Here is a 19199-nt window from a genome sequence, read left to right on the forward strand (position 1 = left end):
GGTTAAGGTAAGGCAGTTTGATATTGCTTATTTACTCAAAAATTCTACAATTTACAAAAAACATCTACAGTCTTACCTGCACATAGATGGCTAACTAGCTGTGCACAAGCAGACCAAACAGGTTAAGTTACTCCTGTGCCAGTCACCCAAAGCAGGTGCCCACTCATCGCGCTGCTACTGCATTGGAGGCGTCCCACCTCAGCTGCTAACCCCTGTGGGAATATGGCAGCCACCCACACCAGGTGCTCTTAGCAGTTTATCCTGACCGAATCAAGCCGTATAAAATTAATATTATTACAGTGTAAAGCAACATTAATAAAACACCGTAAAACTGATGATAGCAAAAGTAGGAAATGTATTTGAAAAGAGACTTTAAAGGTTCAGAAATGTATTTGGGGAAAAAAGTCCTATTAAAAATACTTTGGGCAGAAAATGCAGGTGACAGAAGACGCGTCTTTTACAGTCTGGTTGCGGAGTTGCTTCAGACTGGTGTTCGGTCCGCAGAGGTCCTTGTCAATTTGGCTTGGCACTCCTTGCTTTTCTCTCTCCTACTCTGTTCTGCCTGCGTTCCTTCCTTCTCTTCTCCCCAAACTTAAAGGCCTCACTCCACCTCGAATTAATGATTACAAGAATAATCAATCAGTGTTTGCCTTTCTCAGACTGTTTGCCCATTCCAGTCCTAATTCGCTGGCAGGTCTAATAAATTAACAGTCTGTTTAAGTAGTATTAGGGTGTTGTACCGTGTTAGCCATTATGAATGTAGAGAAAAGCCAAGCAAAATGACACCTTTTATTGGCTAACTAAAAAGATTACAATATGCATGCTTTCAAGGCAACTCAGGCCCCTTCTTCAGGCAAAATGGAATACAGAAACTGGAATTCCCTGTGTTTATATACATACTAGGACAGAAAACAACATTGGTAAATCTTTAAGTAAATCTTGAAGTGCCTTGAGCAAGGTAGAGGCGCTATATAAATAAAATGTATTATTTTTATTATCTTGAATGTAAAAAATTAAGATTCTTTCAGGCTAGGGTTCATTTAACAAGAGAGAAGAACAATGTATGGTCAAGATCTTTGGATAATATAACTGTCCAACACAGTCTTTTGAAGATGCTATTGAGTTCTTCTCTCTTGTTAAATGAACCCTAGCCTGAAGGAATCTATTAATTTTTTACATTCAAGAGTTCTCACTTAAAGATTTAACAGTGTTGTTTTCTGTCCTAGTGTATATACACACAGGGAACTCCAGTTTCTGTATTCCATCTTGCCTGAAGAAGGGGCCTGAGTTGCCACGAAAGCGTGCATATTGTAATCTTTTTAGTTAGCCAATAAAAGGGGTCATTTTGCTTGACTTATCTTTGTATAGATTATTTTATACCAATACAACTGACTTGGTGCATAACTAGTTTATCCAAAATCTGGTATTGAGACTGCAAAGAAACTGTGGGATCCGAAAGCTCCGCCCCCCCCCCAGGACATGAGACCCAATCATATGTGATTTGTATGCTCAGGTCACTATTTGATTGGCTGTCCTTGGCATTTCATGGATTGTTCTTCGTTCACTTTTTATTTTTGCTTAATTTTGCAGGACACAGTTTTGGATATGCTGAAGGATGCCATGATTGCCAAAGCTGATAGCTCTGCAGGTTACTTAATTGATGGCTACCCTCGTGAAGTTAAGCAGGGCGAGGAGTTTGAAAAGAAGGTATGTAAATAGTCTTATCTCGTACACAATGCTGTTTATTCTGAAACTATCGAACTTTTTAGAGGCAAATGCATGGAAACAATTTTGAATATGTGTGTGTTAATAGGACGTACAAGATAAGCTGTTTAATTGTAGATTGACAGAATGCAGTGAAAAAGTATTTCTCCTTCCTGATTTCCTAATTGCGTTGAATCTCTAAACAATAAAGTTAGTATACAGTGGGGCAAAATAGTATTTAGTCAGCCACCAATTGTGCAAGTTCTCCCACTTAAAAAGATGAGAGAGGCCTGTAATTTTCATCATAGGTATACCTCAACCATGAGAGACAAAATGAGAAAAAAAAATCCAGAAAATCACATTGTCTGATTTTTAAAGAATTTATTTGCAAATTATGGTGGAAAATAAGTATTTGGTCACCTACAAACAAGCAAGATTTCTGTCTCTCACAGACCTGTAACTTCTTCTGTAAGAGGCTCCTCTGTCCTCCACTCGTTACCTGTATTAATGGCACCTGTTTGAACTCGTTATCAATATAAAAGACACCTGTCCACAACCTCAAACAGTCACACACACCCTTTCTTCTCCCGGTAACATCTGCACCAACAGCTGAATCTGCCCAGTGGTGCAATAGTTCTGGGACTGCTGGGAATTGCAGTCCATTTTAAGTTGTGCTGCTTCCAATGTATGAAACACTACCACTGGGCCAGTTTAAAATTATTAATGACTCCAGTGTGCACATCCTTGGGCTGTCAATGTGCCTAGAAAAATAATTCAAATTCTGACTATAAGCTTAATTAACCTGCTTAATGTTACATTTTTTCTTGAAAAAAAAACATGTAAAAAGCGTTGCATTTTTTTGGCCTACAAATTTTATTTTTATTAAAATCATTCTTTCTAATGCAAAACATCAAAACACTAAAAGTACCAAGTCAGAAATCCATCCATCCATTATCCAACCCGTTATATCCCAACTACAGAGTCACGGGGGTCTGCCGGAGCCAATCCCAGCCAACACAGGGTGCAAGGCAGGAAACAAACCCCGGGCAGGGCGCCAGTCCACCGCAGGGTGCACACACACCCACACACACACACACACACACACACACACCAAGCACACAATAGGGACAATTTAGAATCACCAATCCACTTAACCTGCATGTCTTTGGACTGTGGGAGGAAACCCACGCAGACATGGGGAGAACATGCAAACTCCACGCAGGGAGGACCCGGAGCGCAAACCCAGGTCTCCTAACTGCGAGGCAGCAGCGCTACCACTGCGCCACCGTGCCGCGCTAAGTCAGAAATGTAAAAAATATAATAATGATATAAATACAGTAAACCCTCGTGTGAGGGATTGCCGGCCATTTATTCCGGCCAACACCTCCAAGCTGCCGGATGGAGCCCTACCTGCAACATAGGGATGCCCTGAATTCCAGCAGGGCATCATGGACTATGGAGTTTTAATACACAGCCCTGCTGGATAACGTTGGGGCCGCCAGGAGTCTCTGCAGGGAGGCTCACAGAGTGCTACGTTCCCTATAACCCAGAAGTGCGTCATAAACACATGACCGGAAGGAACGACGTGCTTCCGGGGTGAAGAAGTGGAGTTTTTATATGACCTGGAAGTGTTCCTAGTCACGTGGACAGAGAGGGCGAAACACTTCCAGGTCAAGGACTATTAAAGGACAATGGGAAATCCTAGATGTTGAGCTGAGCTGGGTGGAAGGGTGGCAACGCGTCTGGGAGAGGAGGATTGGTTATTATAGTGTATTGATTATTGATTGTATGAGTAGTGTGGAGTGGAGGGTGCTTTGTGCACATTATTATAAAATAAATAATAATTGGATTTTTACCCAGTGTTTGGAGTGGTACCTGAGGGTTCAAGAGGTTGATAGGGGCCTCAACTGCGACAACGGTTAATCCATTCCAGACTCTAGTGCGATAAATTAATTTCCGCGAAGTAGGATTCTTTATTTATTAATCGAATATTTTCGCAGTTAGAGTATAGAAAACCTGTTTACTGCCTTCTAAATACGTTTTTTAACATTATTAGAGCCCTCTAGACATGAAATAACACCCTTTAGTCAAAAGTTTAAACTGTGCTCCATGACAAGACAGAGATGACAGTTCCTCTCACAATTAAAAGAATGCAAACATATCTTCCTCTTCAAAGGAGTGCGCGTCAGAAGCAGAGAACGTCAGAGAGAGAGAGAAAAGCAAACAAATCAAAAATCAATACGTGCTGTTCGGGCTTTTAAGTATGCCGGACAAAGCAGCTGCAAGGAAGGGAGCAATGTGAAGGTAGACTTTCAACATTTTTTAGAGGAGCGTCCGTATCCTCTAGGCCAGTGTGCGAACAGCCCCTCTGCTCACACCCCCTCTGTCAGGAGCAGAGAATGTCATAGAGAGTGAGAGAGAAAAGCAAACAATCAAAAATCAATACGTGCTGTTGCACTGTGTGGGACGCATATCGTATATCATTGAGGAGTTTTATTTAATACGTAATACGTGCTCTGGTTGGGTAGCTTCTCGGTCATCTGCCAATAGCGTCCCTTGTATGAAATCAACTGGGCAAACCAACTGAGGAAGCATGTACCAGAAATTAAAAGACCCATTGTCCGCAGAAATCCGCGAACCAGCAAAAAATCTGTGATATATATTTAGATATGCTTACATTTAAAATCCGCAATGGAGTGAAGCCGTGAAAGTCGAAGCGCAATATAGCGAAGGATCACTGTAATGATGATGAATACTAATAATATGAAATGAATAAAGCAATAATGATGATACTAATACCATATAAACTGTCAAAATATGTCTTTTGTGTGGTATATCTTAAAGCATGGTTTTTCTTATATTAAACAGTGACAAAACTGAGGTTCTCCTCATTGGTTCAATATCATCATTATCCAAAACCAATAATCTTTCTCCTATTATTGATAACTCTGTTGTTTCCCCATCACCTCAGGTCAAGAGTCTGGGTGTCATCCTCAACAGTATCTCACATTAATAACATCACCCGGTCTGCTTATTTCCACCTACGTAATATTAATCGCATTCGCCCCTCCCTCACTTCTCATACCACTGCCATTCTTGTTCATAGTCTTGTCCCTTCTCGGCTGGACTACTGCAATTCACTCCTCTTTGGTCTCCCGAATAAATCTCTTCATAAGCTTCAGTTAGTCCAGAATTCTGCAGCACGTATCATCACTTGAACCCCATCTATTCACCATATTACTCCAGTCTTGCAGCAGCTTCATTGGCTCGTGATTAAGTTTCAAACTGATTTTAAGATTCTGCTATTAACACTTAAGGCCATTCATAACCTCGCCCCTCCGTATCTGTCTGACCTTCTTCATGTTGCCATTCCCTCCCGTAACCTTAGATCCTGATCCTCCATCCATCTGACCGTCCCTCTCGCCTGTCTAACCACCATGGGGTGCAGAGCCTTCAGCCGTTCTGCTCCCAAGCTCTGGAATTCATTACCTACCGAGCTCAGAAACATCAAATTCATTCTTCAAATGTAAACTTAAAACGCATCTGTTTAAAATGGCTTTTTCTTTATGATTACAGTGGTTTTGTTTGGTTTTAATTATTAGATTTTCTGAGTTCTCTGAAAGGCACCTTGTGTAAATAAAATGTATTATTATTATTAAATACACAATCTAACGTCACAGCTGGGACAATAGTAGCGCGATTCCTTTCGATCACGTCATCATCAAGTAAGTGGATCTTGGCTGTCAACCTTCACTTTAATTCCTGGCTGCCCCACAAAATCAAAATGAGGTGGTGCCCATTTATTTGAAATGGGGTCAGTAGAGACCCATACGCGAGTGTCCCTTTTGGATTCATTAGAATCGCTTTCAGTTTCACTGTCCGTTGCAGTTTCACTGCTTGAAGACAGATTCACTTTGTCATCACTGCTGACGAGAGGCTGCTCGACGTCACTGTCGAGAGAGTGCAACACTTGGACTGTTGAAAAACCTTTCTTGGCAGATGGCGTTATGCGATTAGAAAGACGCGCGCCGTCAGCATTGCCTGAGTAACACTCGGAACTAATGCAGTTAAGCACTTTTACAGCCCGAGTAATCCTCGGGTGTAACGTTTATCCAAAACCCCTTTATACCATCGCCCCGACTGATGCTCAGGTCTAACGTTGATGAAGTTAAGAACCAAAAAAAGTCGAGTTAAGTCATGTATCTAAACGCAAGTGTGCTGTGAATGGTAAAGAGACAGTGGAGGGATGTTTTTCTTTTTAAACTGTGACTTTTTTCACTTTAGTTGTGAATCACAGCAGTCACCCAAATGCTAAACAAACACTGTGACAGCGTGGAGCGCATGAACATCAGCGGTAGCTGAAAATTGTAAAATTAGCCCACAATTGCAGAACTTTTTCTTCCAACTGTTAAGTGATTATTGTGAGATGACATAATAAAATATGAGATTATTGGATTAAATGTGTGTTTTTTTTGTTATCCTGCAAGTGAAATGTATATTCAAATAACATTTATAGTAAAGAGAGAAGAATTGTGCTCGAACATTTTCATAAAAGAATGATAACTGGGTATTACATGTATATTAAGTAGACCTCCTTCATTACTCTTTTAGATTGGACCTCCTACTCTGCTTTTATATGTGGACGCTGGCGCTAACACCATGGTTAAAAGACTAATGAAACGTGGTGAGACCAGTGGACGTGTGGACGACAATGAGGAGACAATCAAGTTAAGACTGGATACTTACTACAAGGCTACTGAACCAGTCATTGCATTTTATGAAGGCCGTGGCATCGTCCGAAAGGTACAACATTTCTAAAATCATCCATTTTGTCGTAAGCGAATGGAGATGAAAAGGTTAAAGTTCCTTTTTTATTTAATTATGAAACAAATTAGTGCAGTAGATCTCAGCTGTTACTTTAAAATGAGTCCTTTAACAAGAACACAGAGACACAGATGGAAACTCATCAAGGGTACATTTTGCACAAATAATTAGAAATGTGTTTTCTTCACGCAGTCAGCTATTGAAACATTGGCATAAATTAGCAAGTAGTGTGATGGACAGTCGGACAATTTGGGTCCTTCAAAACTCTGTCATTTTGGAGAATTGTCATGGGTAGGACTGGTGAGCCTTGTTGGGCTGAATGGTGTAACAGAAAGAGAGGACAACAAGAAAGAGTTGAGGTGCCAAGCCTGTCCACCCCATACAACTATTGCAGAGTCGTCTCTGTAGATTCGAGTTCAAAACAGAGTTGTCTCAAGATGGCGGAGCTCACAGTTTTGGGCCCTTCTGACAGGATGAGGCGGGACAATGGAAGTGATGTCAGAGGTGTTTTAGCCATCAGCCAGCCGATATACAGAGAAGGACACAGCGCCAACCCCTGGAGAGTGAGAGGTTAGGAGTATGTGCTGATACAACACTTTGCCGCACTCACCACATGACAAACCACCTCTTGATCCCAGATTAGGACCCGAATGCAGCCATCCATTGGGTGACACCTCAGCACCACACTGAACATTGTGAGGTTTTTTATGGTGGCGGGAGTGCCAGTTCAGCCACCAACCCCCAGGTTTTTCCCTGCAGGGTGGAGGGGCCTACATTCAGGGCTGGATGCAGAGTAGCGTCATACCCAGGACGGAGCAATTGCAGGTTAAAGGATCTGCTCATGGGCCCAGTGGAGTAGAGTCACTTTTTGGAGTTTACGGGATTTGAACCGGTGCAGTGCAGATCCCTAGCCTCGGAGCTACCACTCTGCCCCAACCTCAAGAGTGTTGGTAGAATTGCAGTCACTAGGTGGTCAGAAAAACGAGAGTACACCTCATGAGAAGGATTTAGGAGTCATAGTGGACTCTACGCTATCAACTGCCAGACAGTGTTCAGAAGCCATTAAGAAGGATAACAGAATGTCCGGTTATATAGCGCCTTGATGTGTGGAGTAGAAGTCACAGGAGGTTCTGCGCAACCTTTATAATGAACTAGTTAGGACTTATCTGGAATCTTGTGTGCAGTTTTGGTCTCCAGGCTACAAAAAGGACTTAGCAGCATTAGAAAAGGTCCAGAAAAGAGCGACTAGGCTGATTCCAGGGGGCTACAGGGGATGAATTATGAGGAAAGATAAAAAGAACTGAGCCTTTAAAGGAGATGAAGAGGAGACCTGACTGAAGTGTTTAAAATTATGAAGAGAGTTAGTCCAGTGGGTCGAGACGGTGACTTTAAAATGAGTACAACAAGGACACGGGGATACAGTTGGAAACTTAAGGATAAATTTTGCACAAACATCAGGAAGTTTTCTTCACAGAGAGAACCACAGACACTTGGAATAAGCGACCAGGTAGTGTGGTGGACAGTAGGGCTTAAGGGACCTTTAAAACTGGACTTGATGTTATTTTGGAAGAATAATATGGATACGACTGGCGAGCTTTTGTTGGGATCTATCTAGCTATCTAGCTATCTATCTATCGTCACAAGAACGACACAAAAACATCATAAAGGTTTGGGGCAGCCACCTATATAATGTGCCTTGGCTGAAAAAGGGTAATTGAAATAATTGTGAGATGATCACAAGACTGAGTCCAAAACAGAACTGAAGAGGTGGGGGCAAGATGGCGGCTTTAAAGGCCAGTGGAGGAAGTGACGTTGTCGGGACCAGAACTGACTTCATTGATAGTGCTGGACCCAGAAGTGATGTCTTCGGGACCGGAAGTGACATCGTCAACAGCACCGGAAAACCAGGAGTGACATCATCAAAGGCACTGGAACCATGCAGGATGTCCCAAGAATGGTCTGCAGTTGATCAAGAAAGACAGTTAGTTAGTGCAGCTCGCCACCCTCTGGTCTGGCATGGAATTACTGTTACTCAGACACTTTAGCTGTCTCCTGTTTGTACGTGTGTGGCACTATATCTATCTATCTATTTTATATAATGTCTTACCTACCCACCCACGTACCTACCTACCTAGAAACATGTAAGATAATGGGAGGTAATGGAAGAGTAAAACGCGTGTTCAACACATTTTTCTTCTTGGGGCTTCTTACAGTATTTCATAGTGACACAAGCAGAGTGCAGTGTGAATTCCATACAAAGAAGAAAAACAAAAAGAAAGCTTTTAAATTAGTGATGAATAATGTTGTCCTTGTTGTGTGACATGGATTAGATTCTTAAATGAGTGTTTTATATGAGCAAACACCAGACATGTTTAAGTTTAAAGTCAATGACTTTTTTTTTTTTTTTTTTGTGGACTGCTGGTTGTCCTCAAGTCACACTTTTAAGAACCACCATTTTTAATAATTATTTTTTTCCCTTCATCAAAAAGTGTAATATAAATTCAGAAAAACAGTAGAACACTGTGTTGCCAATTTTCTGCCATCAGTGTATTTTGTTCATTTGCAGTTGTAAAAGGTCATTTTGCAGATTCCCTTTCACTATCTATCCCCTTGTTTGTCTTGTTGCCCTCTAGATCAACGCTGAAGGCACAGTGGACAGCGTGTTTGCCCAGGTTTCCTCCGCCCTCGACGCCCTGAAATAAAGCAGACCCCTCGTTCCTGGAGAGATGGCTCTAGCGAATCTGCTTCACAAACCAGGACATGTCTCAGGCTGGAAATGATCCATAAACAGCTGCTTAAAAAGACAATCTCTGCCTTACTGCGGTCTTCACCTCTTTTTGCGTTCAAGTCTTTAATTAAAGAAGTTGACTGCTGCAGACGCCCCGTCCATATGATTGGAATTTTAATGTAAGAAGATAAAAAAAGAGACTTATTTTCATTTATTGTAATTTTACCTTGTTGGCTTTGGTATCCAAAATATTTAAGAGAGGGAGAGTATAATGCGATTTGAAACGAGTTGTTTTTGACTTTACAGTTTCAGTGGTCTCTGTAACCTCAGACGAGTCAAATTATGTAAAAAGACCGCTGCGTTGTGACACTTTGTTGTCTCTTTCCTTCCCGGTTTTTTTCTTTCTTGTCTGCTCTTTTCTTCCCACCTCTGCTGTCATTAAATGTCATCTTCTTACCTGACCAACTTATGTGGATTTTCTGAAGGTTAATTAACAATGGTAGAACTCACGGTCTTAACCTGATGTCCCAATGGCCATCTCTCTCTAGTCTATGTGTGTGTTTGTAACGTTCAGATTTGTTTTAAAATGTGTCAGATTCCCATCCTCTTCTATTTAATTCCCCTCTCTAATTTAAATGACCCTCTTTTCTGTCAAGCTGTTTAAACATTTCAGACATCCATATTCTTACTAATCAACCTGTGGTTATGCTTGACTGCATTTCGGATTTGTTCAAAATCTGTCAGCCGGAGAGACACAGAACATGGTGTAGGTTTGAGAAAGCCGCTCCATCACTGCCTAATGATTCTCAGAAACAAGGCTGCAGCAGACGCCATCAGAGAAAGAACGCTGAACATCATTTGACGTCTCCGTGCAACAGAGGACCACCAAAGGGGGTGTATCAGTGAGATTTGGTATTCGACGTGTCAAACTAGGAGGCAGTTTATGGAGTACACTGTAATGATGATGCAAAAACAGGTGAGTTGTTTTTTTTTTTTTTGGTAAATGGGTTACAGCCAATCTGTGGTCATCCATTTTGAAAGCAGGTGTGTTACAGCTAATCAGTGATCACCAATTCTAAAAGCAAATGCATTTCAGCCAATCAGTGATCACCAATTCTAAAAGCAAATGCATTTCAGCCAATCGGTGATCACCAATTCTAAAAGCAAATGGATTACAGCCAATCGGTGATCACCAATTCTAAAAGCAAATGCATTTCAGCCAATCAATGATCATCCATTCTGAAAGCAGGTGCGTTACAGCCAATCAGTGATCAATTCTAAAAGCAAATGGATTACAGCCAGTCGGTGATCACCAATTCTAAAAGCAAATGGATTACAGCCAATCAGTGATCACCAATTCTAAAAGCAAATGGATTACAGCCAGTCGGTGATCACCAATTCTAAAAGCAAATGAATTACAGCCAATCAGTGATCACCAATTCTAAAAGCAAATGGATTACAGCCAGTCGGTGATCACCAATTCTAAAAGCAAATGCATTTCAGCCAATCGATGATCATCCATTCTGAAAGCAGGTGCGTTACAGCTAATCGGTGGTCACCACTTCTAAAAGCTATTATTTAACTTTTTTTTATATCTGCTTTTACTTTAATGTACAGTCAAAAGCTATTGAGATACGGCTGGGGCTCCCTAAAGTGGAACGTATTTTTCAGCCTCTGCATGTCCATTACCTCAGCAACATTGCTTCCTGTTTTTTAAGTGCATTAAGTTATTACTCTATTATCGAGCATTACCACCAAACAAATGGCTTATTGATAATTTAAGGATCAGAAATGTATATAAAATATTTATTTGCTTTTTTTTTAGCTGGTTGCATTTTGCAGATAAACTGAATGGGCCATCAGCCCAATATGTTCACAACCTTTGGATTCTTCATTTATTTATTTTTTTTTTAAGTAAGTAGGTACTGCTTAAAGTTTTTGTCACATCTCAGGGAAGTCTGTTACATGGAGCCCAGTAGGTGTCAGGCAGGAAAAATAAAAATAATCCGTTTGAACAAGTTATGTAAATCGTTCAAACTGATTGTTTTTATTTTTCCCTCTGGCTCTTACTTCACCAGTTATATTTTTTTTTTCCTGGCATGCGGTTTAGTGAATCGGAAGAATGCAGCCAGCCGATAGTTTCAGTCTACTGTACGCTGCTACCACAGACTCTGGAGTACCGTGTTATCTGAGAAAATACCAGAAATCCATTCTCGTAACTTCTCTTGTGGTTGAAACTCACTTCAGGACTCTTCAGAAGATCCGTTTCAACCATCGATGGTCTGACAGATAGTTCCTCTTCCAATTCTGGTGTATGCCAGAAACAAAGATTAAGAACTGGACTGCAGGGGCTTGGGAGAATAATAATCTGAGCAAATTAATAATCAATTCAAATGGATTAATAATTAGTTTGAGTGGATTAATAATTTGTTCAAATTGTTTTGTTTTTTTTTTTTTTTTTGCTTTTACCAGACACCTACAGGGCTCTGCACTGATAAAATGTGCCACAAAAGAAAATTTGCACAGAAGTACTAAAGAGAATATTAGTCACAGTGGCAAAGAAATTGTTTCACGAGTTAGCCGTGAGGTGCAGTCAGCTTCTGTCATCTTTCCAATGACGCCACATAAGCTATGATCGTGACGTGTAACCCAAACTGGCAGCACTGCACCATGTGCTGAATTCCATGTGTTGTAACTCAATGCATTTTGGGTACGTGAGCACAGGGGAATGTCATGGGTGTGTTTTCCTGCTGCTTCCTCCTCTTCATATTTTCTTTCTTGTGTGCTTGATCGTCCTTCTCCACACGGCTCAGTCTAGCCCTCTTCCTTCAGAACTTCTTTCACTTGATCAGTCCACACTTCTGCTTTGGCCTTCCTCGCTTTCTCTTCTGCTGGACTTCCACTCCCATCATTCTTTTGCCAGCATGTTCCTCGTCTCTCCTCATCATATTTCCATACCACTTCACTCTACTTTCCAGTCCTCTCTTCGATTTCTCTCCCGCTTGTGTTGTACCCTCTGATGGTCTCATTTCTGCTTCTGTCCTTTTTTGTAACTCCACACATCTGTCTCCACATTCTCATTTTTGCCATATCCACCTTCTTTTCCTGTACTCCCTTGACTGTCCGTTTCCCAGCTCCTTACATCATTGATGGTCTTACCACAGTTTTAAAAACCTTACATTTAAGCTTGGCCTTATTTTTTCGATCACACAACTCTCCTGATGCTTTCTTCCAGCTGTCCCATCCATGCTGCACTTTATGGGTCATCTCTGCATCTAATTCTCCATCTTGGGCTATCACGTCGTCTTCCTCTTTATCTTTTTCCACTTCTATGTTGGGTCGACGTGCTTGATGAACCTTTTTGTTAGTCCTCCTCCCTAATCAGACCCTTTTCCTTCAGATCTTCTTTTACATTATCCATCCACCTCCACTTTGGCCTCAATCGCTTTCTCTTCCCCTGGACTTCCACTCCCATCATTCATTCTTTTACCCACATATTCCTGGTCTGTCCTCATCACATGTTCATTCCACTTCAGCCTGCTTGCCTGTACTTACTTAGATTTCTCTCCTGCTTGTGTTGTACCTCTGATTTCTTAAGCTGTCCTTTTCTTTAACTCCACACGTCCATCTCCACATTCTCATTTGTGCTACATCTCACCTTGTGCTTGATCAACCATCTCTATACTCCTCCTCCTCCCTAATCAGACCTTTTTCCTTCAAATCTGTTTTTTACTGTATCCATCCACCTCCACTTTGGCCTCACTTGCTTTCTGTTCCCCTGGACTTCCATTCCCATCACTCTTTTACCCACATATTCATGGTCTCTCCTCAAAACACATCCATACTACTTCACTCTACTTTCCAGTCCTTTCTTAGATTTCTCTTCCACTTTTGTTGTACCTCTGATGGTCTCATTTTTTTTCTGTTCTTCTTTATAACTCCACACATACATCTCCACATTCTCATTTCTGCTATATCTCACTTCTTCTCCTGTGCCCCCGTTACTGCCCACGTCTCAGCTCCATACATCATTGCTAGTCTTGTAAACCTAAACTTTAACCTTCTTAAATCTTCAATCACACGACACTCCTGACACCTTTTTCCAGTTGTTCCATCCACACTGCACTTTCTGGGTTATCTCTGAATCTAATATTCCATCTTGGGCTACCACTGGTCCTCGATATTAAAATATTTAGATAAATTCTTTTATTACTCTGCAGGAATCCATCTTACTAACCGAAGGTTGTAAACCGGATATGGACGTAGGGCGCATTGAGGCGCACGCTCACTGCACAGAAAACACAGAAACGAGAAGTTTGTAAACTGGATGTCATGCACACTGCCGCACTGCAACACGCCCGCCACCTGTAAAGTAGACTTGCTCTAATCCACTGTGCCAGTAATGTAGATCACATAACGGTCATTCAGTTTGGCGCCCGCCCCAGAGTCCAGAGTCAAACACAGCGGCGTCCCAAACCGCGGCGGCTTCCCGGAGTCAGTAGGTGGTGCCCAAATAACACAATGTAATGTGCCGTGGCGCCCGCCCCAGAGTCAAACGCACCAGCTTCCCAAAACGCTGCGGCTTCCCAGAGTCAGTAGGTGGCGCCCACACAACACAACCTGTTCACTACACTTGCTGTAATCCACTGGGCCAGTAATATAGATCAGGGGTAGGCAACGTCGGTCCTGGAGTGCCACAGTATGTGCAGGTTTTCGTTCCAACCCAGTTCCTTAACGAGAACTCAGTTATTGCTGATGAAGCACATATTGCTTAAAAGTGACATTTTAATGCTTCATTTTAGTGGTCTCGCTTGTTAAGGTTCTCCAACCTTAATTGCTTATTTCAATCTTAAACTGCTGCATTCAGTGTTTTAATTGCTCCTTATTAGCAATAAGATGTAAAAGACAAAGCAGCCAGCAGTTCTCCAGTTAGCTTTTTTCCAATTACATCTGTGTGTGTTCATCATGCACGGTTTGATTTAATAAAACACTTAATAGAAAAATGTGACAGACTGAAAATGATCTGTTTTAGGCTTCAAATCATTTGGATGATATCCTTGGAAAGGAAAAAAATCTACGATATAAAAGCCTTACATTGCACAGACTAACAAGCCATAAAATTAAATAAGGTCTGAGATTGGCAATGATTGGTTTCTAATTAAGCAATTGGGTTGGAATGAAAACCTGTAGCCACTGTGGCTCACCAGGACCGACATTGCCTTACCCCTGTTTTACATCTTATTGCTAATAAGGAGCAATTAAAACACTGAATGCAGCAGTTTAAGATTGAAATAAGCAATTAAGGTTGGAGAACCTTAACAAGCGAGACCACTAAAATGAAGCATTAAAATGTCACTTAAGCAATATGTGCTTCATCAGCAATAATTGAGTTCTCGTTAAGGAACTGGGTTGGAACAAAAACCTGCACATACTGCGGCACTCCAGGACCGACGTTGCCTACCCCTGATATAGATCACGTAACGGTCACAGACTCTAACCCAGCGGCTTCCCACACTCAGTGGCTGGCACACGAACACCACAACCTGTGAACTGAACTTGCTGTGAAGACTATGCCAGCAGTCGGTGTCCGCACAGGCAACGGAATCACGTCTCCACAAAACGACACCGCTTTACTACAGATGTGCTTATGTAGTTAAATGACATTTCCCCAGACGCACCCACCCTCCATGATATGTCATCCATCCAGATATCGGACGGAACAGAAACTGATTGCCATTCTTGGATTTCCGATTCGCTGGCGAATCGCGGGCTTACTAGTAATATAAATAAAATCGGCCTTTTAATGGTTGTGAAGCACTTTGAGCAACACCATTTGTAAGAAAACGTGCTCTAGAAATAAAAGCCCAATTACTCAAACCTGCACATGTCTGAACTTTAGGAGAGAGGAGCACTGTGTCTGTAAATAAGCCATTTCTTATCAGGAAATCCATTAATACATTTTAAACCAATTTTCACCTAACTTGAAATGTTCATAGTTTAATATTTTTGATTATTATGTGTTGTGATCAATTATATGTGTATTAAAATAATGGCTAAATGACTCTAAATTTGAACTGTAAATCTGAACCTGTAAAAGTGGTGGCAGGTACCGTCATTCTGTTTTATGTGAAGATCATTTCTCTCGTGACTTCTGTGAAAGAACAGGGACCAGTGGCAGCACAGGAGTTCAACTTGTGGTGGGTGTTCAGATCTCAGAAAAATAAACGTTTGACAATATTAGAAGAATGTGGCTATATCAAAAATTGCCTTTTAAATTATTTAATTCAATATTGCACATATTAGCAAATTTATAATGTATTGGAATTGCAACTCAAATGATGCTTCAGTCAATCCAGGGGCTATTTAGTGCAAAAAAAAAGGAATCCCCTTGTTTTGCAAAATATGACATAAGGAAGATGAAGAATCTGCTGTGTGTGTCTTATGATTCAGTCCGTGCTTAATAAATAAAGCCATCGTGTAGCATAATCGACCGTTACTAAGATGTACTTGTGGCCTCTAGTGGAGGGTTCTAAGGGGCCTACGAGATCGATACCGATTCTCTCAAAAGGGAATATCAATAAAGGGTACAGGAACTAGAGGAGCACGGTCCCTTGTGGGTATCTGTCAAAGTTGGCATGCCGGGCAGAACTGACAAAATCGTCTGACCTCCTCGTTTATTCCTGGCCAGAAAAATCAGAGTTTTATTCTCTCCGCCATTTTTTCTGCCCCTAGGTGTGCGTGTGCCAGCTTGCAAATCTCCCGCCAGGTAGGTTCGGGGAACTAGCAGTTGCGACCTGACCTCACCCTCGTGCTCCGCTACCCGATACAACAGATTGTTTTCCAATACAAAGTGGGGCCCCTGTGATGCGGGTGTGTTGGACAGTTGTCCATCTATGGAGACGATGGCATTCCTGGCAGACTTCAGGGAGTCATCATTCCACTGCTCCCTTTGAAAGAATGCCGGTGTGGACCTAAATTGAAAGTCCACGCCGGATAAAGGATTTCTGTTGAGGTCTGGAGGTGGATTCACCCCCTCCATTCCCCACCCAGTGTCATTTCCGGGTCGGGTTCCGACGTGGAGGGGTCTATCGCCCCAGGTATTACATCATCAGTAAGTGCCAGAAAGCAAGGCGTGGAAACAACTGGGACGGCCTCGTCCATGATTCTACCCGACTTAGTAAGTGAAGTGGTGCTGGGCTTACTACTTTTAATTTCCGACCAATCACGTCCCAATACAACCGGGTAGGGAGGCTCGGGCAAGACAGCCACGAGCAGTTGTTTCGGGTTGCCCTCCCAGGTAATAAAGCACTTAGCGGACCTGTATCATCTGGTCTCCCCATGTATACAGATTATGTTCGTCCTCTGAGGCAACCATTGTCGCGGCAAGACAAAGCAGTGAGCAACAACAGAGGAATAGCTATGCCGCTATGCCCGTTCACCAACACAACTCCCGAATTTGAAACTGACAAGGGATTAGACAGTGCACAGTACCTTTCTGCCTTTAGCCAGGTGCAATCCATGGGCTCGGGGTTCTGCGGGCATGCAGATATGATGTGTCCCAGCTCCCCACACTTGACAGAGCAAGGAAGACTGGGATTTTTCTATTTAGATTTTGCCTGAGTCTCTGCAGCACGACGGGTGGGTTCCGGGGCAGCGACACGTCCCTGCTGGGTGCTGCAAGCAGAATTTTCTGACCCCTCCGTCTCTTATCCTTGCCATTTGGTGCTCAAGTACCTCAAGAAGGCCGTTCATATCCTTAAAAGGATGACGGCAGACTTGCTGGGCGAGATAGTCAGGCATGGCATTGACTAGGCCCTCACAGGCCACCTGTTCTACCACCTGCCGGGCCTGGTTAGTATCTGGCCGTAGCCAGCGGCCCCCAATATTCGAAAGCCTGGGCCCTTACGGGGCTATCAGGGTCGAACTTCCATAGCTGCCACGCACTCACCTGCTGGTCCGAGGTCACGCCGTAGCGCTTAAAAATTTCGGCCTTCAAGAGCTTCCTCCTCAGGGAGGTCATAATAAGCCTGTTGCGCCGCCCCCTTCACATGCGGTACCTGTATGTGGGCCCATTCCATCCTCGGCCACTGATTTAGAGAGGCACTCCTCTCAAATATCAGTAAATATGACTCGATTTCGTCCGAGTCAGTAATAGGAACTAACGGAGGTAGTGGAGGCCATGCGGACTCCGGCTTTACTGCCTGCAGCCGCATCTTCATCTCCGCTAGCTCCGTCCGGGTGGTTGTGAGCTCCAGCTTCACCGCCTGCAGCTTGGTCATGATGCTGGTTAAGACAGCGTTCAGGTCCTGTCCTTAAGACATTTTCCGGATGTTGTATCCTGCCGACTACGCCACTGTAAAAGAAACACAAGAATACAAGATTAAGGGTTGGGGAATCCGTCCTTGTATACTGTAGATGGATAGGTTTTATAACGGTCAGTTTACAGATGGTGCAACACAGACATTGAATGCGAGACAATACGGAGCGTTTATGAGGTGGGAACGGAAATGGGAAAGCCGGGGAAGGAGGCGCTGGGGATCTTGGGATGCGTGATGTCATCAAGGAGAACTGGAGGAAATAAGGGAACACGGAAGTGGCAGAGACTTCAAGTTATGGTGGCGTTTTCTCGTCTGTCCTGTTAAGAGAGATTGGTTAGTACACCGATATATACTATAATATACAGTAACCCCTCCTCCATCGCGGGAGTTGCGTTCCAGAGCCACCCGCGAAATAAGAAAATCTGCGAAGTAGAAACCATATGTTTATATGGTTATTTTTATATTGTCATGCTTGGGTCACAGATTTGCGCAGAAACACAGGAGGTTGTAGAGAGACAGGAACGTTATTCAAACACTGCAAACAAACATTTGTCTCTTTTTCAAAAGTTTAAACTGTGCTCCATGACAAGACAGAGATGACAGTTCTGTCTCACAATTAAAAGAATGCAAACATATCTTCCTCTTCAAAGGAGTGCGCGTCAGGAGCACAGAATGTCAGAAAGACAGAGGAAAGCAAACAAATCAATAGGGCTGTTTGGCTTTTAAGTATGCGAAGCACCGTGCAGCATGTCGCTTCAGGAAGCAGCTGCACAGAAGGTAGCAACGTGAAGATAATCTTTAAGCATTTTTAGACGAGCGTCCGTATCGTCTAGGTGTGCGAACAGCCCCCCTGCTCAATCCCCCTACGTCAGGATCAGAGAATGAAAAGTAAGTTGGGTAGCTTCTCAGCCATCCGGCAATAGCGTCCCTTGTATGAAATCAACTGGGCAAACCAACTGGGGAAGCATGTACCAGAAATTAAAAGACCCATTGTCCGCAGAAATCCGCGAACCAGCAAAAAATCTGCGATATATATTTAAATATGCTTACATATAAAATCCGCGATGGAGTGAAGCTGTGAAAGGCGAAGTGCGATATAGCGAGGGATCACTGTATAATCTAATATATATATATTTATGAGAGAGAGAGGTTAAGCCAACTGCCAACCTGATGGAGCTTGAGAGGTGCTGTAAAGAGGAATGGGCGAAACTGGCCAAGGATAGGTGTGCCAAGCTTGTGGCATCATATTCAAAAAGACTTGAGGCTGGAATTGCTGACAAAGGGGCATCGACAAAGTATTGAGCAAAGGCTGTGAATACTTATGGACATCCATCCATCCATTATCCAACCCGCTGAATCCAAACACAGGGTCACGGGGGTCTGCTGGAGCCAATCCCAGCCAACACAGGGCACAAGGCAGGAACCAATCCCGGGCAGGGTGCCAACCCACCGCAGGACACACACAAACACACCCACACACCAAGCACACACTAGGGCCAATTTAGAATCGCCAATCCACCTAACCTGCATGTCTTTGGACTGTGGGAGGAAACCGGAGCGCATGTGCTTTCTCAATTTTTTTATTTTTAATAAATTTGCAAAAACCTCAAGTAAACTTTTTTCAC

The 19199-nt window shown here is 42.7% G+C and overlaps 1 protein-coding gene across 3 annotated transcripts in view; it reads left to right on the plus strand.

The window, feature by feature from the left end:
* Nucleotides 1–9717, plus strand: part of LOC114657342 (adenylate kinase isoenzyme 1) — a 250686-nt gene extending 240969 nt beyond the window's left edge. For all 3 annotated transcript variants that reach the window (XM_051931594.1, XM_028809115.2, XM_028809114.2), the window contains 3 exons: nucleotides 1591–1707; nucleotides 6316–6507; nucleotides 9162–9717. In XM_051931594.1, coding sequence (XP_051787554.1) covers nucleotides 1591–1707; nucleotides 6316–6507; nucleotides 9162–9230 — 378 coding nt within the window. In that variant the 3' untranslated portion in view covers nucleotides 9231–9717. The remainder of the gene's footprint in view (nucleotides 1–1590; nucleotides 1708–6315; nucleotides 6508–9161) is intronic.
* Nucleotides 9718–19199: the final 9482 nt, after the last annotated feature.

The sequence above is a fragment of the Erpetoichthys calabaricus genome, chromosome 9 (genome assembly GCF_900747795.2).
Source record: "Erpetoichthys calabaricus chromosome 9, fErpCal1.3, whole genome shotgun sequence".
In the NCBI taxonomy this organism is placed as follows: Eukaryota; Metazoa; Chordata; class Cladistia; order Polypteriformes; family Polypteridae; genus Erpetoichthys; species Erpetoichthys calabaricus.